The following is a 17,611-nucleotide window of genomic DNA, read 5'->3' as shown; positions in this document are numbered from 1 at the left end:
AGCTTCACCATGTCTTTCCTATGAATATTCAGGACTGATTTACTTTAGGATTGACTCGTTTGAGCTCCTTGCTGTCCAAGGGACTAAAGAGTCTTCTCAAGCACCGCAGTTCAAAAGCATCATTTCTTCAGTGCGTACCCTTTGTTATGTTCCGACTCACATCCATAATAGCTACTGGAAAAACCATAGCTTTGACTATAAGGGACCTTTGAGGTGGTTGCGGCACAGGTTGCTGCAAGCTCTTCCTGCGCCAGACCCTTAGTGACCTTTGGAACAAGGAGGGTGAGGGTCCTGGCACCTTTCCCCTCGGTGCCAGTTTTCTCGAAGCTTTTGCTAGCCAGGCCTCGTGGCCGCCTCCGTGAAAACCACTCCTGGGTGCAGCCCCATGTGGCCGGCTGTACTGTGCTGCTGGGCCAGACGATGGCCAGGAAGCTGCTGCTGAGGGCCCCTGCTCTCCGTGTCCTCTGCTTTCCAAGCTCCCCAAGCCTGCCCTGCTGCCTGCCAGCCCATGAACACCCGCCACACTGGCTACCGAGTCTTCTCCATCAGCTCCGTGGCCGCCAGAACTGAGGTAGCCAAGTGTTCTGCTGCTTGCTGCTTGAAAACATACTCAAGAGATGAGTGTTCGTTGGAAAGGAAAAGTTGATTTATTCAGGACGTCAGCAACCTGGGAGAAGGCCGACTAGTGTCTAGTGTCGAAAAGCCAGCTCCAAAGATTCTGCTTGACCATGAAAGTTTTCAAAGGGAGAATCATTTGAGGAGGAAGGGTAAGTGTCTTCCTTATCTTACCCTGTGCAGACTTTCTTCTGATTGGTCAGTGGTGAGGTAGAAGGTTCCAGGAATCTTGTGCTCAGCCTTAAAATACCATTCTCCACCCAGGTGGGGCCTCATTCCTACTGAAGAACTCAAAGGACGTTGTTATATGCCTTGAGGAGGAGCCACGACCCTGCCCCGCAGCTGCACTATTATTTCTTGACTGTTCCTCCTTTGTTTCTGCTTCCCCTCCCTTCCCTGATAATAAGCACCTGTTTAAATCTGCGGAACTCAGGGAAGGTCAGGAGGCTGAATGAACCCTGTTTCCTACAAACAAGAAATGGGGGACACGGAAAGGAGTGTATCAGAGGGTATGTATCAGGTAGTTATATACGCCCCTTGGGGAGGAACTAGGACTCTCTCATCACTGAACTATTGTATCTTGACTGCTTTTCCATTGTTCCTGTAGTCCCTTACTTCCTTAAATGTCATGAGTTACTGACACCTGTTCAAGGGCACGCATTGCAGCCAGGCTTAGATTACACAGTGGCTTGGGCCAAAACTGCGTCTCTTCTGTCGAGAAAACCAGGCTTGGTTTTCTTTCTCCAGGGACTCCCTACCCTTTCTGTTCTTCTTTGTATCCTCTCTTTTTTGAGATTTTCTTTTTTTTCCATTCACGTCAAGAGTGTTCATAATTGCTTGCAAGCGCATTTGTGCAATTTTGCTTTAAAGTGTCAGATATGATTCTTTGTCATTTAAGTATTGGCATCTGTTGATTTTTGCATGTGAATTGAGATTTTTCCTGGTTCTTTATATACCACGTGATTTTTAAAAAATCATTGATTTTTGGCTGTGCGGGGTCTTCGTTGCTATGCATGGGCTTTCTCTAGTTGCAGCAAATGGGGGCTACCTTCTTTGTGGTGTGCAGACTTCTCATTGCGGCGGCTTCTCTTGGTGCAGAGCATGAGCACTGGAGCGTGTGGGGCTCAGCAGTTGCTGCATATGGGCTCAGTAGTTGTGGCTCGAAGGCTACAGAGCACAGGCTCAGTAGTTGTGGCACACGGGATCCTGGACCAGGGCTTGAGCTGGTGTCTCCTGCATTGCAAGGTGGACTCCCAACCCCTGGGCCACGGAAATCCCTACCATGTAATTTTGGATTATATCCCAGATGCTTGACTATTATGACACTTTATTTAGCTCTTATGGAGATCATTGATATTTTTGTTTTAGTAGGCAGTCAATCCGGTTAATTCATGCTGTTACAGGAAAGAAAGTGGACATGAGAGAATGGTCACTTGCCACGTCCCAGGCAAGTCCCGAGGATGGCTGCTAAACGTGGGTTCTTGGCTTCATGAGGGAAAGGACTCAAGAGCCAGTCATCGTAGAATGAAAGGTTTATTCAGGGAGACACTCCACAGACAGAAAACGGGCCATCTCAGAAGGTGGGAGGTTGTCAGTTTTTATTAGGGTAATGAGTGAGAGGATTATTCCAACTGTTTTGGGGAAGGGGCAGGGATTTCCAGGAATTGGGCCACTGCCCACTTTTTGGCCCTTTATGGCCAGCCTTGGAACTGTCATGCTGTCTCTGAGCAAGTCATTTAGCTCACTGATGTATTGTGCATGTGTGTGTGCTCAGTCGATCAGTTGCTCAGTTGTGTCCAACTCTTTGGGACCCCGTGGACTGTAGCCCACCAGGCTCCTCTGTCCATGGTATTTTCCAGGCAAGAATATTGGAGTGCGTTGCCATTTCCTTCTCCAAGAGATCTTCCTGATCCAGGGATCAAACCAGCAACTCTTGTGTCCTGCATTGGCAGGCAGGCTCTTTACCATTAGCACCATCTGGGAAGACCCGCTGATGTATTACAATGAGCATATACTGAGGCTCAAGGTCTAGTGGAAGTCAGGCATCCGCCAACTTGGCCCCACCTTGGCTCTTACTAATCTATATTGGCTCTTCAATGGCTGTCATTCTCTTAAAGGTTGTACCCTCCCCATTCCTGTCTCAGTGCTGCATATTTTAACACTCCTTCCGTGGGTTGTGGTTTCAGTCTCGATTCATTTTTGGGACCTGGGCAGTGATCTATCTGCCAGTTTAGTTCTCAGAGTCTTTGATATGCTGATTAGGATAAGATTCATGCCTAAGGTATTCAGTGGAATCACTTTCCAGAGCTGCCCCCTCTCTAGAGTCTCCATGAGCTTTCCCTTTCTTTGGGGGTTCCTCTTTTTCAGGCAGAAAGCTGAGGTTCAGGGACCATGCACTTCTGTCATTGTGCCTGCATTTGGTGTTTAAATGGATTAACATCTTTGAGTCTTGGTCCTCACGTGTAAAATGCAGAGCAGCATACTACAATGACTGGTATATAGAGCTAAATAAATGTTTCCTAATATTAAATTTTTAGCTTCTCAAAACTGTTACTACAGATTCAGTTTTCACTGATTTAAGCAAACTTTATCCAAGTTTATGTATGTGAAGGGGAAATAAATTATGCCATGGGCATCAAATAAGAGTTGATGAAACTAATTTTTGGTCTTCAATCAATAGTTTTAATTTCTAGTGTCTTTAAGTATAAATGTGTGTGTGTGTGTGTGTGTGTGTGTTGGTAAGTCATGTCTGACTCTTTTGCGACCCCATGGACTATTGCGTGCTAGGCTCTTTTGTCCATGGAATTTCCCAGGCATGAATACTGGAGTGGGTTGCCATTTCCTTCTCCAGGGGATCATCCCACCCCAGAGATCATCCCACCGCAGGGATCAAACCTGTCTCTCCTGAATTGGCAGGCAAATTCTTTACCACTGAGCCACCTGGAAAGTCCTTAAGTATAAACACCAGCTCCAAATTGTAAGATAAATTGTTGGGGTTCTGACACCTAATTTTTCCTGTTAGTGAATAGAGTCTTAAGGGGAATATAAATGAAACACAAACAATCCCTTCTGTTAAAGAGTTTACATTTTAGCTAAATAGGCAATGCAATTATACATTAATCCTGTAGAAAAGTTACAGAGTAGTACTAATGTGTCAAAGATAAAGGGCAACCATACTTCATGGTTTACCTTATTTTCCTTTGGCTTATTTATTTTTTCAGCCACACCATGTGGCATATGGGACCTTAGTTCTCTGGCCAGGGATCGAATCCATACCCCTGCACTGGAAGCACAGAGTCTCAACCACTGGACCACCAGAGAAGTCTGTCTTAATTATTAATAGAGCCTCACTTCATGAAGCTTTCCTAGCTAGGATGATAAATTACATGACCACTTTATAGATAACAGTTTTAAGAGAATGACAAAGTGAAAGAAAATTATCACTGTATTTTCAGAAAGTTGGCTGGGCCTGAGAATGAGCAGAGTGGGCTAAAGAGATCTGTGGGTTAGGCTGAAGGCACCAAGATAATAAAGAAATACTTAGAATTTTGAATAGCAATGTGGGAAATGGTGTTTCAGAAACCACAGTTATCTAGTAATATCCAGGGCAGAAAAATGGCAGGCACTGTTGTAATTAAATAGATATGAAGTGATATAACCTTGGATTATGTCGGTTTTGCAATTCTAAAGTTTCAAATTCTAATTTTTAGAGATTACCACAAACGATAGTGTGCAAAAGTTTCAGCCTAATGAACGCATCAGAGAATGCCCACGGAGTGAATAAGTAATATACTTGTACTCACAATTGGAGGATTTTAGAGAAATATAATGTTATTTTCATTTCATTTACTTTTTAAATTGATTTTTTAATGGGCATGTAATTGTTTTACAGTGTTGTATTAGTTTCTGCCGCACAATAGGAATCAGCTATAAGTATACATATATCCTCTCTGTCTTGAGCCTCCCTCTTACCCTCCCCAGAGAAATGTAATTCTTTTACACATTCATTAATTTTATTTATTTACGTATTATTTTTGGCTGTACTGGGTCTTGGTTGCTGTGCACGGGTTTTCTCTAGTTGTGGCGAGCAGGGGCTACTCCTCTTCGGGGTGCTTTGGCTGCTCATTGAGGTGGCTTCTCTTGTTGCAGAGCACAGGCTCTGGGGTGCGTGGGCTTCCGTAGTTGCAGCACACGACTTAACTGCTCTGTGGAATTTTCCCAGACCAGGGATCGAACCCATGTCCTCTTCATTGGCAGGCAGATTCTTAACCACTGGAACACCAGGGAAGTCCAAAATGTAACTTTTTTAATAGACATTTAATTTTAAAGAGCAGTTTCAGGTTCGCAGCAAAATTAGAGCGGGAAGGTACAGATTTCCCACATAAGTCCCCTGTTGTTCAGTCGCTCAGTCATGTCCGACTCTTTGTGACCCTGTGGACTGCAGCACGCCAGGCTTTCCTGACCTTCACCAGCTCCCGGAGCTTGCTCAAACTCATGTCCATTGAGTCGGTAATGCCATCCAATCATCTCATCCTCTGTCGCCCCCTTCTCCTCCTGCCTTCAATCTTTTCCAACATCAGGGTCTTTTCAAATGAGTCAGCTCTTCACATCAGGTGGCCAAAGTACTGGAGCTTCAGTTTCAGCATCAGTCCTTCCAATGAATATTCAGGACTGATTTCCTTTAGGATTGACTGGTTGGATCTTCTTGCTGTCCAAGATACTCTCAAGAGTCTTCTCCAATACCACAGTTCAAAAGCATCAATTCTTTGATGCTCAGCTTTCTTTAGGACCGACTCTCACATCCATACATGACTACTGGAAAAACCGTAGCTTTCACTGTACGACCTTTGTTGGCAAAGTAATGTCTCTGCTTTTTAATAAGTCCTCCACATACAAATTCTGTTCTCAGGGCGTGTTTGTAGGTCCAGTTTGTTCATAACAACTCAATTAACACAGCTGACTATACAGTACTGTACTGTAGTATGTTTATAATGCTTTTCACAAAAATAATACATATAAAACAAACACAAAAAATAAAGACAACATTTTTAAAGTTACAGTACAGTACCTTGAAAAGCACAGTAGTACCAGCTACATCCCTGCTGCTTTCACACTTGTTTCCAGACCTGCTGGGTGTGAAATAAAGATACCGTATTACTGTATTCTATACAATACTGTGCAGTAAAGTACACAAAAGCACAACCACTTGTAGAGGACGCACGCTCATGACAATGTACACCTGATGCATGAACTAACCTACCTTATTAGACATACAAATGCACGTTTGCATCTCTGAACGTTCACAACTTGCGGGTTGTATGTAGGTGATTTACACTGTACGTCCTGCCTTAACACATGTACAATCACCCTTGCTATCAAAATGCCCAACCAGAGAGAGAAGACTGATGAGCATGATTTTTTTTTAACCTCTGTGTTTTTCCTTTTTTTTTTTGGCCCCTGCTCCAGGCTTACAAGATCCTAGCTCCCCTGCCAGGGACTGAACCCGAGCCCTTGGCAGCGAAATCGTGGAGTCCTAACCACTGGACTGCCAGGGAATTCCTCCTTTGTTTTTCCTTATACTTGACTGACAATTAAATATTAATGTTCACCATAGTTCTATGTGAAATCAGATTATTTCACCACTGCTTAAATCACATAAGTATTGTCCAAGTGTTTCTGTGGCCAAAACAAGTGAGGCAATGACTCGTTTGAGGCTAAAAAAAGAATTCTAATCCTATCAGACAAAAATAGAGGAGAAAATATTAACTGATCCTGATGTTTGGTTTGCTTATGGATAGTTCCTTGACAAATCTCAAACTTTTGATTCTGGACTGCAGGTCCATGGGATTTTAGTAATCAGTGATTTATTACAATGGGCCATTATAGCAACTGGAAGAAAACAGGACTCTAGCTTGAAGTTACTTTTACACTGAAAATGAGTTTCCCAGCTGGGATTGCTCAATCCAAAGAAGAGACTATTGAAAAGTTTCTCCATGACCCAGTAACCTGAAATGACTCATGAACTAACAATATGTACTAAGCCTTCCACAAGTCATGTTCATTCAAAAAATGATTACCACAGGACTTACCTGATGATTGGGTTGGTTGTGAGTCCGCTTGTTAACGGAGGGGACAGGGCTCAATCCCTGGTTCGGGAATCTTCCACATGTTGTGGGGCAACAAAGCCCATGCGCCACAACTACTGAGCCTGTGTTCTAGAGCCCGAGAGTTGCGACTACTGAAGCCCGAGTGCTTTCGAGTCTGAGCTCCATAACAAGAGAAGCCTGCGTGCCGCAACTAGGGAGCAGGCCCCATTTGCTGCAGCTAGAGAAGGTCCAAGCACAGCGGTGAAGACCCAGCACGGCCAAAAAGTTAAAACATGATCACCACAAATTCTGCTTTCTATTTGAGGCCCATGAGTGAATCGCACACCATCTCTGTGGAGAAAAAAAAATGGAGTAATTAGAAATAGCTGCTTTTTTTGTTGTTGTTTTCTCGGTTTACTGCAGCACTTTTATCTGGCAATGACGCATTGCTGGGGCCTAATGTTCTCACATGACAGTGGAAAACCAAGTCTGTTGTCGTCAAAGAATTGAAAATTGCACACCCAAGCCTTACATAAAAGGATGAATAAATATACAGATGTGAATGCAAACTGTTTTCCAGTTCAAAGCAGATAACAAGCCACTGTGTTCTGGCAGGAAAGCTTCAATAAGAAAGGAAAGTAGGTCCTAAGGCTTGGAACTTTCTAATCCTGTAAGACGGACAGGAACTAGTTAATTTGTACACATTTCTAACTGGTTCTGAGAATTTTATTTTTGTAAAAAATATTTATTTATTCGGCTGTGTTGGGTCTCAGTTGCAGCACACGGGATCCTCATTCCATCATGGAGTGCACAGGGTCTCTAGTTGTGGTTTGCAGACTTAGCTGCCCGGCAGCATGTGGGGGTCTTAGTTCCCCAAACAGGGATCTAACCCACGCCCCCTGCATTGCAATGAGGATTCTTAACCACTTCACCACCAAGGAAGTCCCAAGAATTTAAAATTTATTTACACCTCATAAAAATCCCATGAGGCTGATGCTTGCTTAGGCAACACATACACTCCAAGTGGGAGAAGGCAATGGCACCCCACTCCAGTACTCTTGCCTGGAAAATCCCGTGGACAGAGGAGCCTGGTAGGCTGGGGTCGCATAGAGTCGGACACGACTGAGCGACTTCACTTTCACTTTTCACTTTCATGCATTGGAGAAGGAAATGGAACCCACTCCAGTGTTCTTGCCTGGAGAATCCCAGGGACGGGGGAGCCTGGTGGGCTGCTGTCTCTGGGGTTGCACAGAGTCGGACACGACTGAAGTGCCTTAGCAGCAGTACACTCCAAGTGGAATGATACAGAGGAGTTTAGCATAGCCCCTGCACAAGGATGACATGCAAATTAATGAAGCATTCCATATTTTTCAGTTATTGAATGTGTGTTTTTGTGTATTCGATGTCTTTGCAAAGATGAAGTAGTATAAAACATGATGTAAAATTGTACCAATTGATATGGAAATAAATAGTACCAGCATTAAACTTTTCAAAGTTTTAAAACTTAAAAAAAATATACTGGGAATTCCCTGGCAATCCAGTGGTTGGGACTCCTTGCTTCCACTGCAGGAGCACAGGTTCAATCCCTGGTCTAGGAACTAAGATCCCACACGCCAAAACAAAACAAAACAAAACACCCAATAAAATAAACAACATACAAAACAAAACACACCTCCTACCAAACCATCACATTACTAAAAAAAATCTTAGGAGGAGCATAATACTCTTTTTACAGTTTACAAAGGAAGAAACCAAGTCACAGAAATTCTCCTTCACTAAAAAATGTATGACTTCAAGAGGGTTCATCAGATCCATAAAATGGCATTCCTCATTTCCTCAAGCCCAAAACACAGGCAGGATCTTTGATTCTCCTTTTCCCTTCTCTTATACATCCAACCCATTATCAAGTTCTTTCAATTCTGTCTTCCAAAATATTCTGAAATTGATTACTTTTCACTCTACTGCTTCATCTCTAGCCCCAGGTCTAGATAGCTCTCCCATGCCTCCTTACTTGACCCATCGCTTCCACTCTTGGCCCCTCCCTAAAGACAGTTTATTGTCTGTTTAGTAGGTATAATGGTCTTTTAGACATGTAAATGTGATCATGACACTTCCTAGCTGGAAGTCTTCCAATAGATTCCCACCCTAGGATAAAACTAAAACTCGTTATAATTCTATACACTATACTGGATTTGGCCACTGCTTACCTTTCCTAACTAGTTTGCTATCATTTTCTACTTAATCTACTTTGGGGTTTTTTGAACACATTTATTTAGCTATGCTAGATCTTAATTGTGGCACTCGAACTCTTAGTTGCAGCCATGTGAACTCTTCGTTGTGGTGTGTGAGATCCAGCTCTCTGACCAGGGGTTAAACCGGGCGCTCCTGCATTGTGAGCACAGTCTTAGCCACTGGACCACCAGAGAAGTCCCAATCCACTCTGTTTAGTCATATTATTTTTCCCATTCAACATTCATTGCTTTCTTAAGGCCTTTGTACCTGTTGTTTGTTTTGTCTAAACTGCTTTTCACTCAGAGCTGCTGAAAACCTGCTTCACTGAAATCTTGGTTCAAATGCCATCTCCTTAGAGGCCTTCCTTTACCACATTACCTAAAATAAGCTGTCTCTTATCTCTATTTATCTGGCTTATTTTTTTCCCCATAGCATTTTACACTATTTGAAGTTCCCTCTTTGTCTGTTTATTTCTGTCTTCCTATCAGAGTGCAAATTCTTTGGTTGAAGAAAGACACATTGGTTGACTTATTTATTGCTGTATCTCCAGAGTCTAGAACATGACTGACACTTAGTAGGTGTTCAGATATTTATTGATTGAATGAGTTTGTGTTTATCATATTTGTCTCCTTGTTTCTTCCATAACTGAAGAGGAATAGTGAAAGAGTTACGGAGTTTAAAAATGCATATACAACAGTTAGACTGAAACGCTTTGTACAAATACTAGTTACTCTACTTGTGATTGTTACCTATTGGTCTCTGGATTTCATCTTTATTCTTTTTTGTGGGTCAGAGACAACATGAGAATAATAATGATTTAATTAACTACCTCTGAATTTTGAACTATCTGTTGTATTCAGGCCTGTTAGGTGTTAAGGGAAATTCAACAATATGAAAGCCTTAAGTCTACTCATGCCTAGGTGGAGTTTAACTTTCTGTGGGAGAAAATAAGACATACCTTAGGGAAATAACCGAAAAAAAAAAAACAAAAACATTTTCAGAGACAACAAGTAAGCCAGGGATAGTAAAAGATCAAAAAGAATTCAAAATATTGGGAAAGATTCCTTCCGTATAGGGTTTCATGTAGGAAGCAAATCATAAAAGACTGATGGTGCTGGGCATTTGTGTAGTGAAGAAGATAAATTTCCTCAAAATCTTTCATTAGCCTAATGTTCAAACATTGGGCTGATAAATATCACTTTGGGTGTCCTTTTTTACTGGCACTAATTGAGCGTCATAATCAAATGGGTGGCTTCTTGGCTATATCTATATTTATCTCTCCAGCACCTGATTAACTGCATATTTCCGGTGAGACAGTTTAGCGACTAAACTTTTTCCTTCTCACGGTGCTAAAACCTTTTTAAAATTTTTACTGAGGTTATCAACACCTCTGTTACAAACCCCATGGCTATTAATGATCCATAGTCTCAGGGGACTGTCAGAGGTATTAAACTTGACAGTGCTTATGAAGTGCTTAGGTCTTAAACATAACAATAAATGTTATTATTATAAAAAAAGATGTCACTGACGGAATGACACCAGGGAGATCTCCATCTGTTCCTTACGGGAAATGTAAACAAGTGAGGAAGGAGTCAGGCGTGGTCCACCACCTAGGTCAAACAGACAACATGACAGCCGCACCCTTCATTCAGATCACCACCCCGGCTCGGGAGCCCACCGGGGGAAAACCAGCCTCAGCTCCCGGAAGGTAAACACATCGAAAAAGGCGGGGCAGAAGGCGGGTTCGGAATGGCTGAGTGGCCAGCGAAAAGTGATTGGCAGCTGCCATGTCCACGTGCTTTGAGCTTCGAACCAGCTGTCGCGAGAATTCGATGTAAACACACCCGTCCCGGTGTCGAGTCTGACTGCTAGCCTGCGACGCCCGAGTAAGAGGTACGGGCTTCTGCAGCAGGACGCTTTGTGACTGGGCCACGAAGGCGCTGGGCACAGAGGAAAACAGACGTGTTTGTAATTCCCCGCCACCCGCCTGCGTTCGCAACCGAACCTGACACCTCGGCTTCACTCGAACTCTACATACTGTTTTGTTTTCCCTCGAGCCCCAGCGGATTGGGTCAATTCAGGAGGCGGGCCCGCCTCTTTCCTACTTGCTGGTTGGCGAAGCTGACCCCTGAGGGCGGTGCCCGGCTGCGGCCGGTGTGCTTCTGGGATTGGCTGGAGAGGTAGTTCCGCTGAGGCGTGGTAGGAAGTGGTAACCGTCAATCACGAGGGGGAGACTCCAAACACTGAGCCTTGAGCTGGAGCGCAGCGTTTACCGGCGGGGCGGCCGGTGAGAGGGCTGACGGTGCGGTGTGGCTCGGGGGAGGCTGGGCGAGGACCAGGGCCGGGCAGCGTTGAGGCCAGGGGGTTTGGCTGGCGGGGATTCGGCGAGGAGGGGCTGTGGAGGTCGAAGGGGGAGGGGAGGCAGGGCCAGGGGCCAGAGGGCGGCCGGGGGCAGCGGCGGCTCGGTGTTGGAGGTTAAGTGGGTAGCGCCGTGCTGATGTCTTTCAGGAGAGTGGGGCCTGAGGGGCTGGCGAGGGTCGTTCTCGGGAGACAGGGTCCTTAAGGACAGTTTCTTGGGAGCCTGTGTTTCGAAAAATAAAGGGTGGAATGGAAATGAGAGGGCTGAGAGGCTCGAGGTGAAGGTCCCTTCTGAGGAAGGGGTCCCTGGGCTAGCTGGGGCAGAGGGTCTTTTGCTTGTAGCAGATGGGAATCGTCTGTGGGCGAGATTTCCGTTAAGGTGATAGAATGCCCCTTGCTTAAAAGAGGTGGCTTTAGGTGCTTTCAAGCAAGATTAGCTCCAGGCTATGTGCTGTCTCCTAAGATCTTTCACATTGCTGTCTCTTTTAACCTTAACCAAGTGTGTTCCATGCTTTTAAAACCTCCCAAGTGATTCAGATGCTTGTTAGACATTCAAGAATCAGGATGCAGTGATGGGACTGGAAAGGATAAAGGGCTTCTAATGTCATATAAGTTTTTATTACTTACTTAGACTCTGGTGATTAGGTTACAGTAGCAAAGGGGTTAACATATGATTTTGAAAATCTTGTTGAATTGTGACCATGCAGTCTCTTTTTAAATATATAATTGACATAAAGTATTAGATTAGTTTCAGGTGTACCCATAATGATTGGTATTTGTATATATTGTGAAATGATCACAATAAGACTAGAAAACACCCATTAGGATACATATGTAGTCTTACTCATAGATTACCAAAGATCTTAGTTGGAAGGTGTTACCTCACTGCTCCATTTGGTCTTAAAATACTGTACCTTGTATATTTTTTATTATTCAACATTAGAGTTCAATAAATTCTCTAATTTTGGCTCACAGAGGTAGCACATTTGTTTTTATAAAGTGATCCTCTGCTAGACTTTCCATCCCTTCCTAGTTTATGTTAACGGGAGCTCAGCGGGTCCTACAAGAGTCTTAACTAGTTTTGTGGTTCTGAGGCTTGGTCCAAATAAGAAGACCTCACAGTAGTTTGAAAAGTACTTTTGTCTATTTCTTCCTATTCTGCCCTCTGCCCTTTTGGGTATAAGAGAAATTGCTGGGAAATTTTCCTATATTTTATATATTTTTTGACAATGGATCTCTAGCGAGCAATCATATATCTTTCTTGTTATCCTGAGCAGTAATGACCCTTTTTTTTTTTTTTTTTGTCTGTTCATTCTGGAAACAGGTTTTCTGAATGAAGAAATGGCTACAGACTCCCCCAGAAGACCCAGTCGTTGTACTGGTGGAGTTGTGGTTCGCCCTCAGGCCGTCACGTAAGCAAATTTCAGATGAACCTGATAGGTGAAAGAAAGATTACTCAGAATAGTAACTAACAATCAGCTTTCTTTCCTGAGCAGTGCTTACTTTTGAAAATCTGTTTAACTTGGCTTTACAGGATGACAGATATTATTGATTGCCAAAGCCAAATAAAAGCAATAATTGGAGGGTCAAGTTGATGTGTTTAGCACATTTATAGAGTACAGGAAAAACACATGAGTACTGTTTTTTCAGACCTCAGTTTTAACAATTAGTGGGTCATTAAGTCAGTTTAGTCGATCAGGACCATTTAAAAAATAGAATATAATAGAAAATATAATTGGAGGTTAGTATTGTGTTCTGACAAGCACATAGATGTATTCATTCACATGTATGTGTATGTTTACTATGTGTGTGTGGATGTGCTCAGTTGTGTCCAACTCTTTGTGATCCGGTGGACTGTAACCCACCTGGCTCCTCTGTCCATGGGATTTTCCTGGCAAGAATACTATATTGTGATGTAAAATATATCACTCTAGGTCTCAGTCAGAAAGTTTCAAAGTCAGTGTCAGAATACATTTCTATATTTTAAGCATTTTTTGACAAAGCATATCTGTACTTTCTAGGAGCTTATAATCTAATGTAGTTTAAGATGTATATACTTGTAAGCACTATAATGAATAAAAAAAGATGCCAGCAAAACAGCATGAGAATTTAGAGGGAATATTTTAGGGAAAGTATTTAGTTGGAGTACTTCAGATCTGAAAAGGTTTCATTAAGAAGCTAACATTTATAGCATACTTTAAAAGTAGAATATAATTTGGGCAGTTAGAATCAAGGGCTCATTTTCGGCAAAGGGGATGGAGTGAGCAGATGTGGGAAAGGGAAGCTGTTTTCATAAATGAAATCTTAGGGAACTTGACCTATTTAAAGGAGGTTGGAGTGGACAGTCAAGACCCTTGAATAGCTGGCTAAGGAGATGAAATTTGTTTTCTGTCTTTCAAAAATGTCGTAAGGGAATTGTAGCATTTTGGATTATTTCCCATGGACAGTTTAGCATGTTACATAAAGATTTCCTTCGTAGATTAACAGAAATATGTGCATACTATGATAATTTACCATTAAACTCCCCTTATTTTCCTCTTGTGTTTCCCAGGGCTGTATATTCCTTCACTAACTAAGGACCATGGCGATAGGTTAAGCATATTATTAGCTATGAGTTAGGTACTATTTCAGTCTTCGTTTTACAGGTGAGGAAACCAAAGCAGAGAGATACCAGTTTTCCTTGATAACAGCCAAGAAAGGAAACCTGGATCAAACCCAGGCAGTTTGTGTCCAGAGTCTGTGTGCTTTATGCACTGTTCTATGCTGCCTCACCATATGGTATTCCACATATATTGCTTTCGTTATGCAACATGTAATTTTAGTGTTTTTTTGAAGTTCTTTAATTTATTCAGTGTTCTCTTAACAACTAATGCTTGAGCATCTATTCTGTGCCTAAATATTGACTTATGGATTCTGGAGATAAAAGGTAAATATGAGAGAGGGATTCCTTTCTGTAATAAGAGTTTACATTCCAGTGGGGGACACAGTCCATAAAGTAATCACAGGCTGTGATCAGTGCCCAGTGTGCTCTGATGAAGAGTGACATCGGAGGGTGTGATTTAAGGCTGTCAGGGAGGACCTCTCTGAGGAGGTAACTCTAAGGCTGGAGATCTGAAAGGGAAGAGTTTGAGAAGGAATCCATGGAGAACAAAAGCTGATGTAAAGGTCTTGATTCAAAGAAGAGCTTGGTGTGGTCTAGGAATTGAAGTTGCATGTGACTGAAGCAGGCTAAGGAGAGGGGGAGAAAAATGAGGTTGGAGAGGAAGGCCTAATCAGTTTTTATAGGTATCTAAGGCCCAGGGACGGGGGAGCCTGGTGGGCTGCCGTCTGTGGGGTCGCATAGAGTCGGACATGACTGAAGCGACTTAGCAGCAGCAGCAGCAAGGCATATTGCCTTTTTAAAAAATAGGATTTAGAATAACTCACATTGTTTCCTCTAAATGTGATTTTTCACATTTCTCTAAAATGAAGTTGATTTGGTGTTTTGAATAATTTTTTTTCTCCATTTGCTGATACCCATATATTTCACATTTGAAATATCTTCAGGATCCTTAATACTGGCTTCCATGTGGTTTAGTGGTAAAGAATCTGCCTGCCAATATAGGAGACACAGGAGATGTGGGTTCAATCCCTGGGTTGGGAAGATCCCCTAGAGGAGGGAATGCCACTGAAGTATCCTTGCCTGCAGAAATCCTATGAACAGAGGAGCCTGGTGGCTACAGTCCATGGGATTGCAAAGAGTTGGACACGACAGTGCACGCGTGCACACACATGCAGTATCCTTAATAGTTCTTCACTTTTATGCATTTTGATATTTTCCCATGTCTTACCTATGTCAAGAGTTCTGTGAGGATTTCTTAATAACTCCTAATGCCTGCTGCTGCTGCTAAGTCACTTCAGTCGTGTCCGACTCTGTGCAGCCCCATAGACGGCAGCCCACCAGGCTCCCCTGCCCCTGGGATTCTCCAGGCAAGAACACTGGAGTGGGTTGCCATTTCCTTCTCCAATGCATGAAAGTGAAAAGTGAAGGTGAAGTCGCTCAGTCGTGTCCGACCCTCAGTGACCCCATGGAGTGCAGCCTTCCAGGTTTCTCCATCCATGGGATTTTCCAGGCAAGAGTACTGGAGTGGGGTGCCATTGCCTTCTCCGCCTAATGCCTGCACCTGCATCAAAACAGATTCATTTTGCTGTATACAGGTAAGGGATTAGGATTAGGTTCATAACCAATTTAAACAGAAGGTCACTGAATACTGAGTCATCAGCAGTAGTTTTTCTTGCTCTAGGGCATTCTTCTGCTCTGACTTAGGAAGATCCTGCTTTAGTCAAGTCTTCTCTCATCACTCCTTCGGTATGAGTTAAAAGTTGTATCCTTTGGGTTGGCTAAAAAGTTCATTTGGGTTGTGGAAAAACCCAAATGAACTTTTTGGCCAATTCAGTATATCAATATAAGAGACCATGTGGCCATAAAAAAGAATGAGATATTTCCATTTTCAGCAGTATTGATGGGCCTGAAGATTATCATACTGAGTGAAGTAAACCAGGCAAAGAAAGACAGATCTATGATAGCACTTACATGTGGAATCTGAAAACAAATACAGATGAACTTATTTATAACTCACAGATGAAGAAAGCAAACTTATGGTTAACAAAGTGGAAAGAGAAGGGGAGGGATAAGTTAAGAATATGGGATTAACAGATAAACACTATGCTATGCTATGCTAAGTCACTTCAGTTGTGTCTAACTCTGTGCGACCCCATAGACGGCAGCCCACCAGGCTCCCCTGTCCCTGGGATTCTCCAGGCAAGAACACTGGAGCGGGTTGCCATTTCCTTCTCCAATGCATGAAAGTGAAACGTGAAAGTGAAGTTGCTCAGTCGTGTCCAACTCTTAGCGACCCCATGGACTGCAGCCTACCAGGCTCCTCTGTCCATGGGATTTTCCAGGCAAGAGTACTGGAGTGGGGTGCCATTGCCTTCTCCGCAGATATACACTAGTAGACACAAAGTAAACAATAAGGATTTGCTATTGTTAGCCCAGGGAACTGTATATAATACCTTATAATAACCTATAATGGAAAAGAATTGGGAAAAAATAGAAAACTGAATCACTTTGCTTTGTACACCTGAAACTTACACAGTATTGTGATTCAACTATGAAGTGAAGTGAAGTGAAAGTCACTCAGTTGTGTCTGACTCTTTGCGACCCCATGGACTATACAGTCCATAGAATTCTCCAGGCCAAAATACTGGAGTGGTAGCCTTTCCCTTCTCCAGGTGATCTTCCCAACTGAGGGATCAAACCCAGGTCTCCCACATTGCAGGTAGATTCTTCACCAGCTGAGCCAGCAGGGAATCTACTCTTTGCGACCCAGTGTTCTGGAATTCTCCAGGCCAGAATACTGGAATGGGTAGTCTTTCCCTTCTCCAGGGTATCTTCCCAACCCAGGAATGGAACCGGGGTCTACTTCAATTTAAAAAAATGGAGGGACTTCCCTGGTGATCCAGTGGTTAAGACTCTTTGCTTCCATTGCAGGGGGCACAGATTTGATCTCTGGTCAGGGAACTAAAACCCTGCATGCCATATGGCACAGCCAAAAAAAACCCCCAAAAAACAAAAAACATGACTTTTAAAAAGAGTTAATGTTTGAAAGAAATTTAAAGCTCATTTGCGTTTAAAAACATATTCAGAAAAATTAAGAAAGTAAGTTAGCAGAATTACCAGGTGATGAAAGTTGTTTTTTTCTTTTTTAAGTATTATGAATAACTGTTAGAGCTTGTATAAAGAGCTTTTCCTTGTTTTATATTTAGCTGTCATGTTAAATTTTCTCCATCTCACCCCTTTTTCAGGGAGCAGTCCTACATGGAAAGTGTTGTGACTTTTCTGCAAGATGTTGTGCCTCAGGTAAGTATCTCTGTGGTTTCGGGAATAGCATGTCTTACTCTTGGCCAGGGAAGTTCTGAAATATTCTGTCCCCTGAGTTTGATACCAGTATCATCAACTTAAGAAAGACTTTTGATGTTTTAGCATTGTGAGCACTGGTAGTGTGGAACTATTCCTGCTGTTACTATTAGATGTGCCTTAGTTTTGTGCTGATGTTGTCATAATTATGTTTCTTTAGGACTTGATTTCCTAAGAGGAATCAAGTTGAGGTACTAGTTGAGAGTTGGGGCTTGGGAATGCCTATTTGGGTTCTGTTTCCAAAATCTTCTCTTGTCTTAAATGTTGCCTGTTGAAAGTGAAATAAGCAATATGTGCTTTGCATTTGGTTAACGAGATATTATATTAACCAAATACCGAGTGCAGATCTGTATCACTTTCA

General features: G+C 42.8%; 1 protein-coding gene and 1 pseudogene across 11 annotated transcripts in view; both read left to right on the top strand.

The window, feature by feature from the left end:
- The first annotated feature begins 68 nt into the window (after nucleotides 1–68).
- BCAS3 (BCAS3, microtubule associated cell migration factor) overlaps nucleotides 69–17,611 on the top strand; it is a 597,592-nt gene continuing 580,049 nt past the window's right edge. For 4 of the 11 annotated variants that reach the window (XM_027518315.1, XM_027518317.1, XM_027518316.1 and 1 more), the window contains exons 1-3: nucleotides 70–1,124; nucleotides 12,616–12,703; nucleotides 17,139–17,193. In XM_027518315.1, coding sequence (XP_027374116.1) covers nucleotides 1,067–1,124; nucleotides 12,616–12,703; nucleotides 17,139–17,193 — 201 coding nt within the window. In that variant the 5' untranslated portion in view covers nucleotides 70–1,066. Of the gene's footprint in view, nucleotides 1,125–10,806; nucleotides 11,236–12,615; nucleotides 12,704–17,138; nucleotides 17,194–17,611 lie in introns of those variants that run through there. The other 7 variants (XM_027518325.1, XM_027518322.1, XM_027518314.1 and 4 more) reach the window with 6 other exon arrangements.
- LOC113878612 lies at nucleotides 7,972–8,072 on the top strand (annotated as a pseudogene).

The sequence above is a fragment of the Bos indicus x Bos taurus genome, chromosome 19 (assembly GCF_003369695.1).
Source record: "Bos indicus x Bos taurus breed Angus x Brahman F1 hybrid chromosome 19, Bos_hybrid_MaternalHap_v2.0, whole genome shotgun sequence".
NCBI classification, from domain to species: domain Eukaryota; kingdom Metazoa; phylum Chordata; class Mammalia; order Artiodactyla; family Bovidae; genus Bos; species Bos indicus x Bos taurus.
This window is presented reverse-complemented; position numbering and strand designations above follow the sequence as displayed.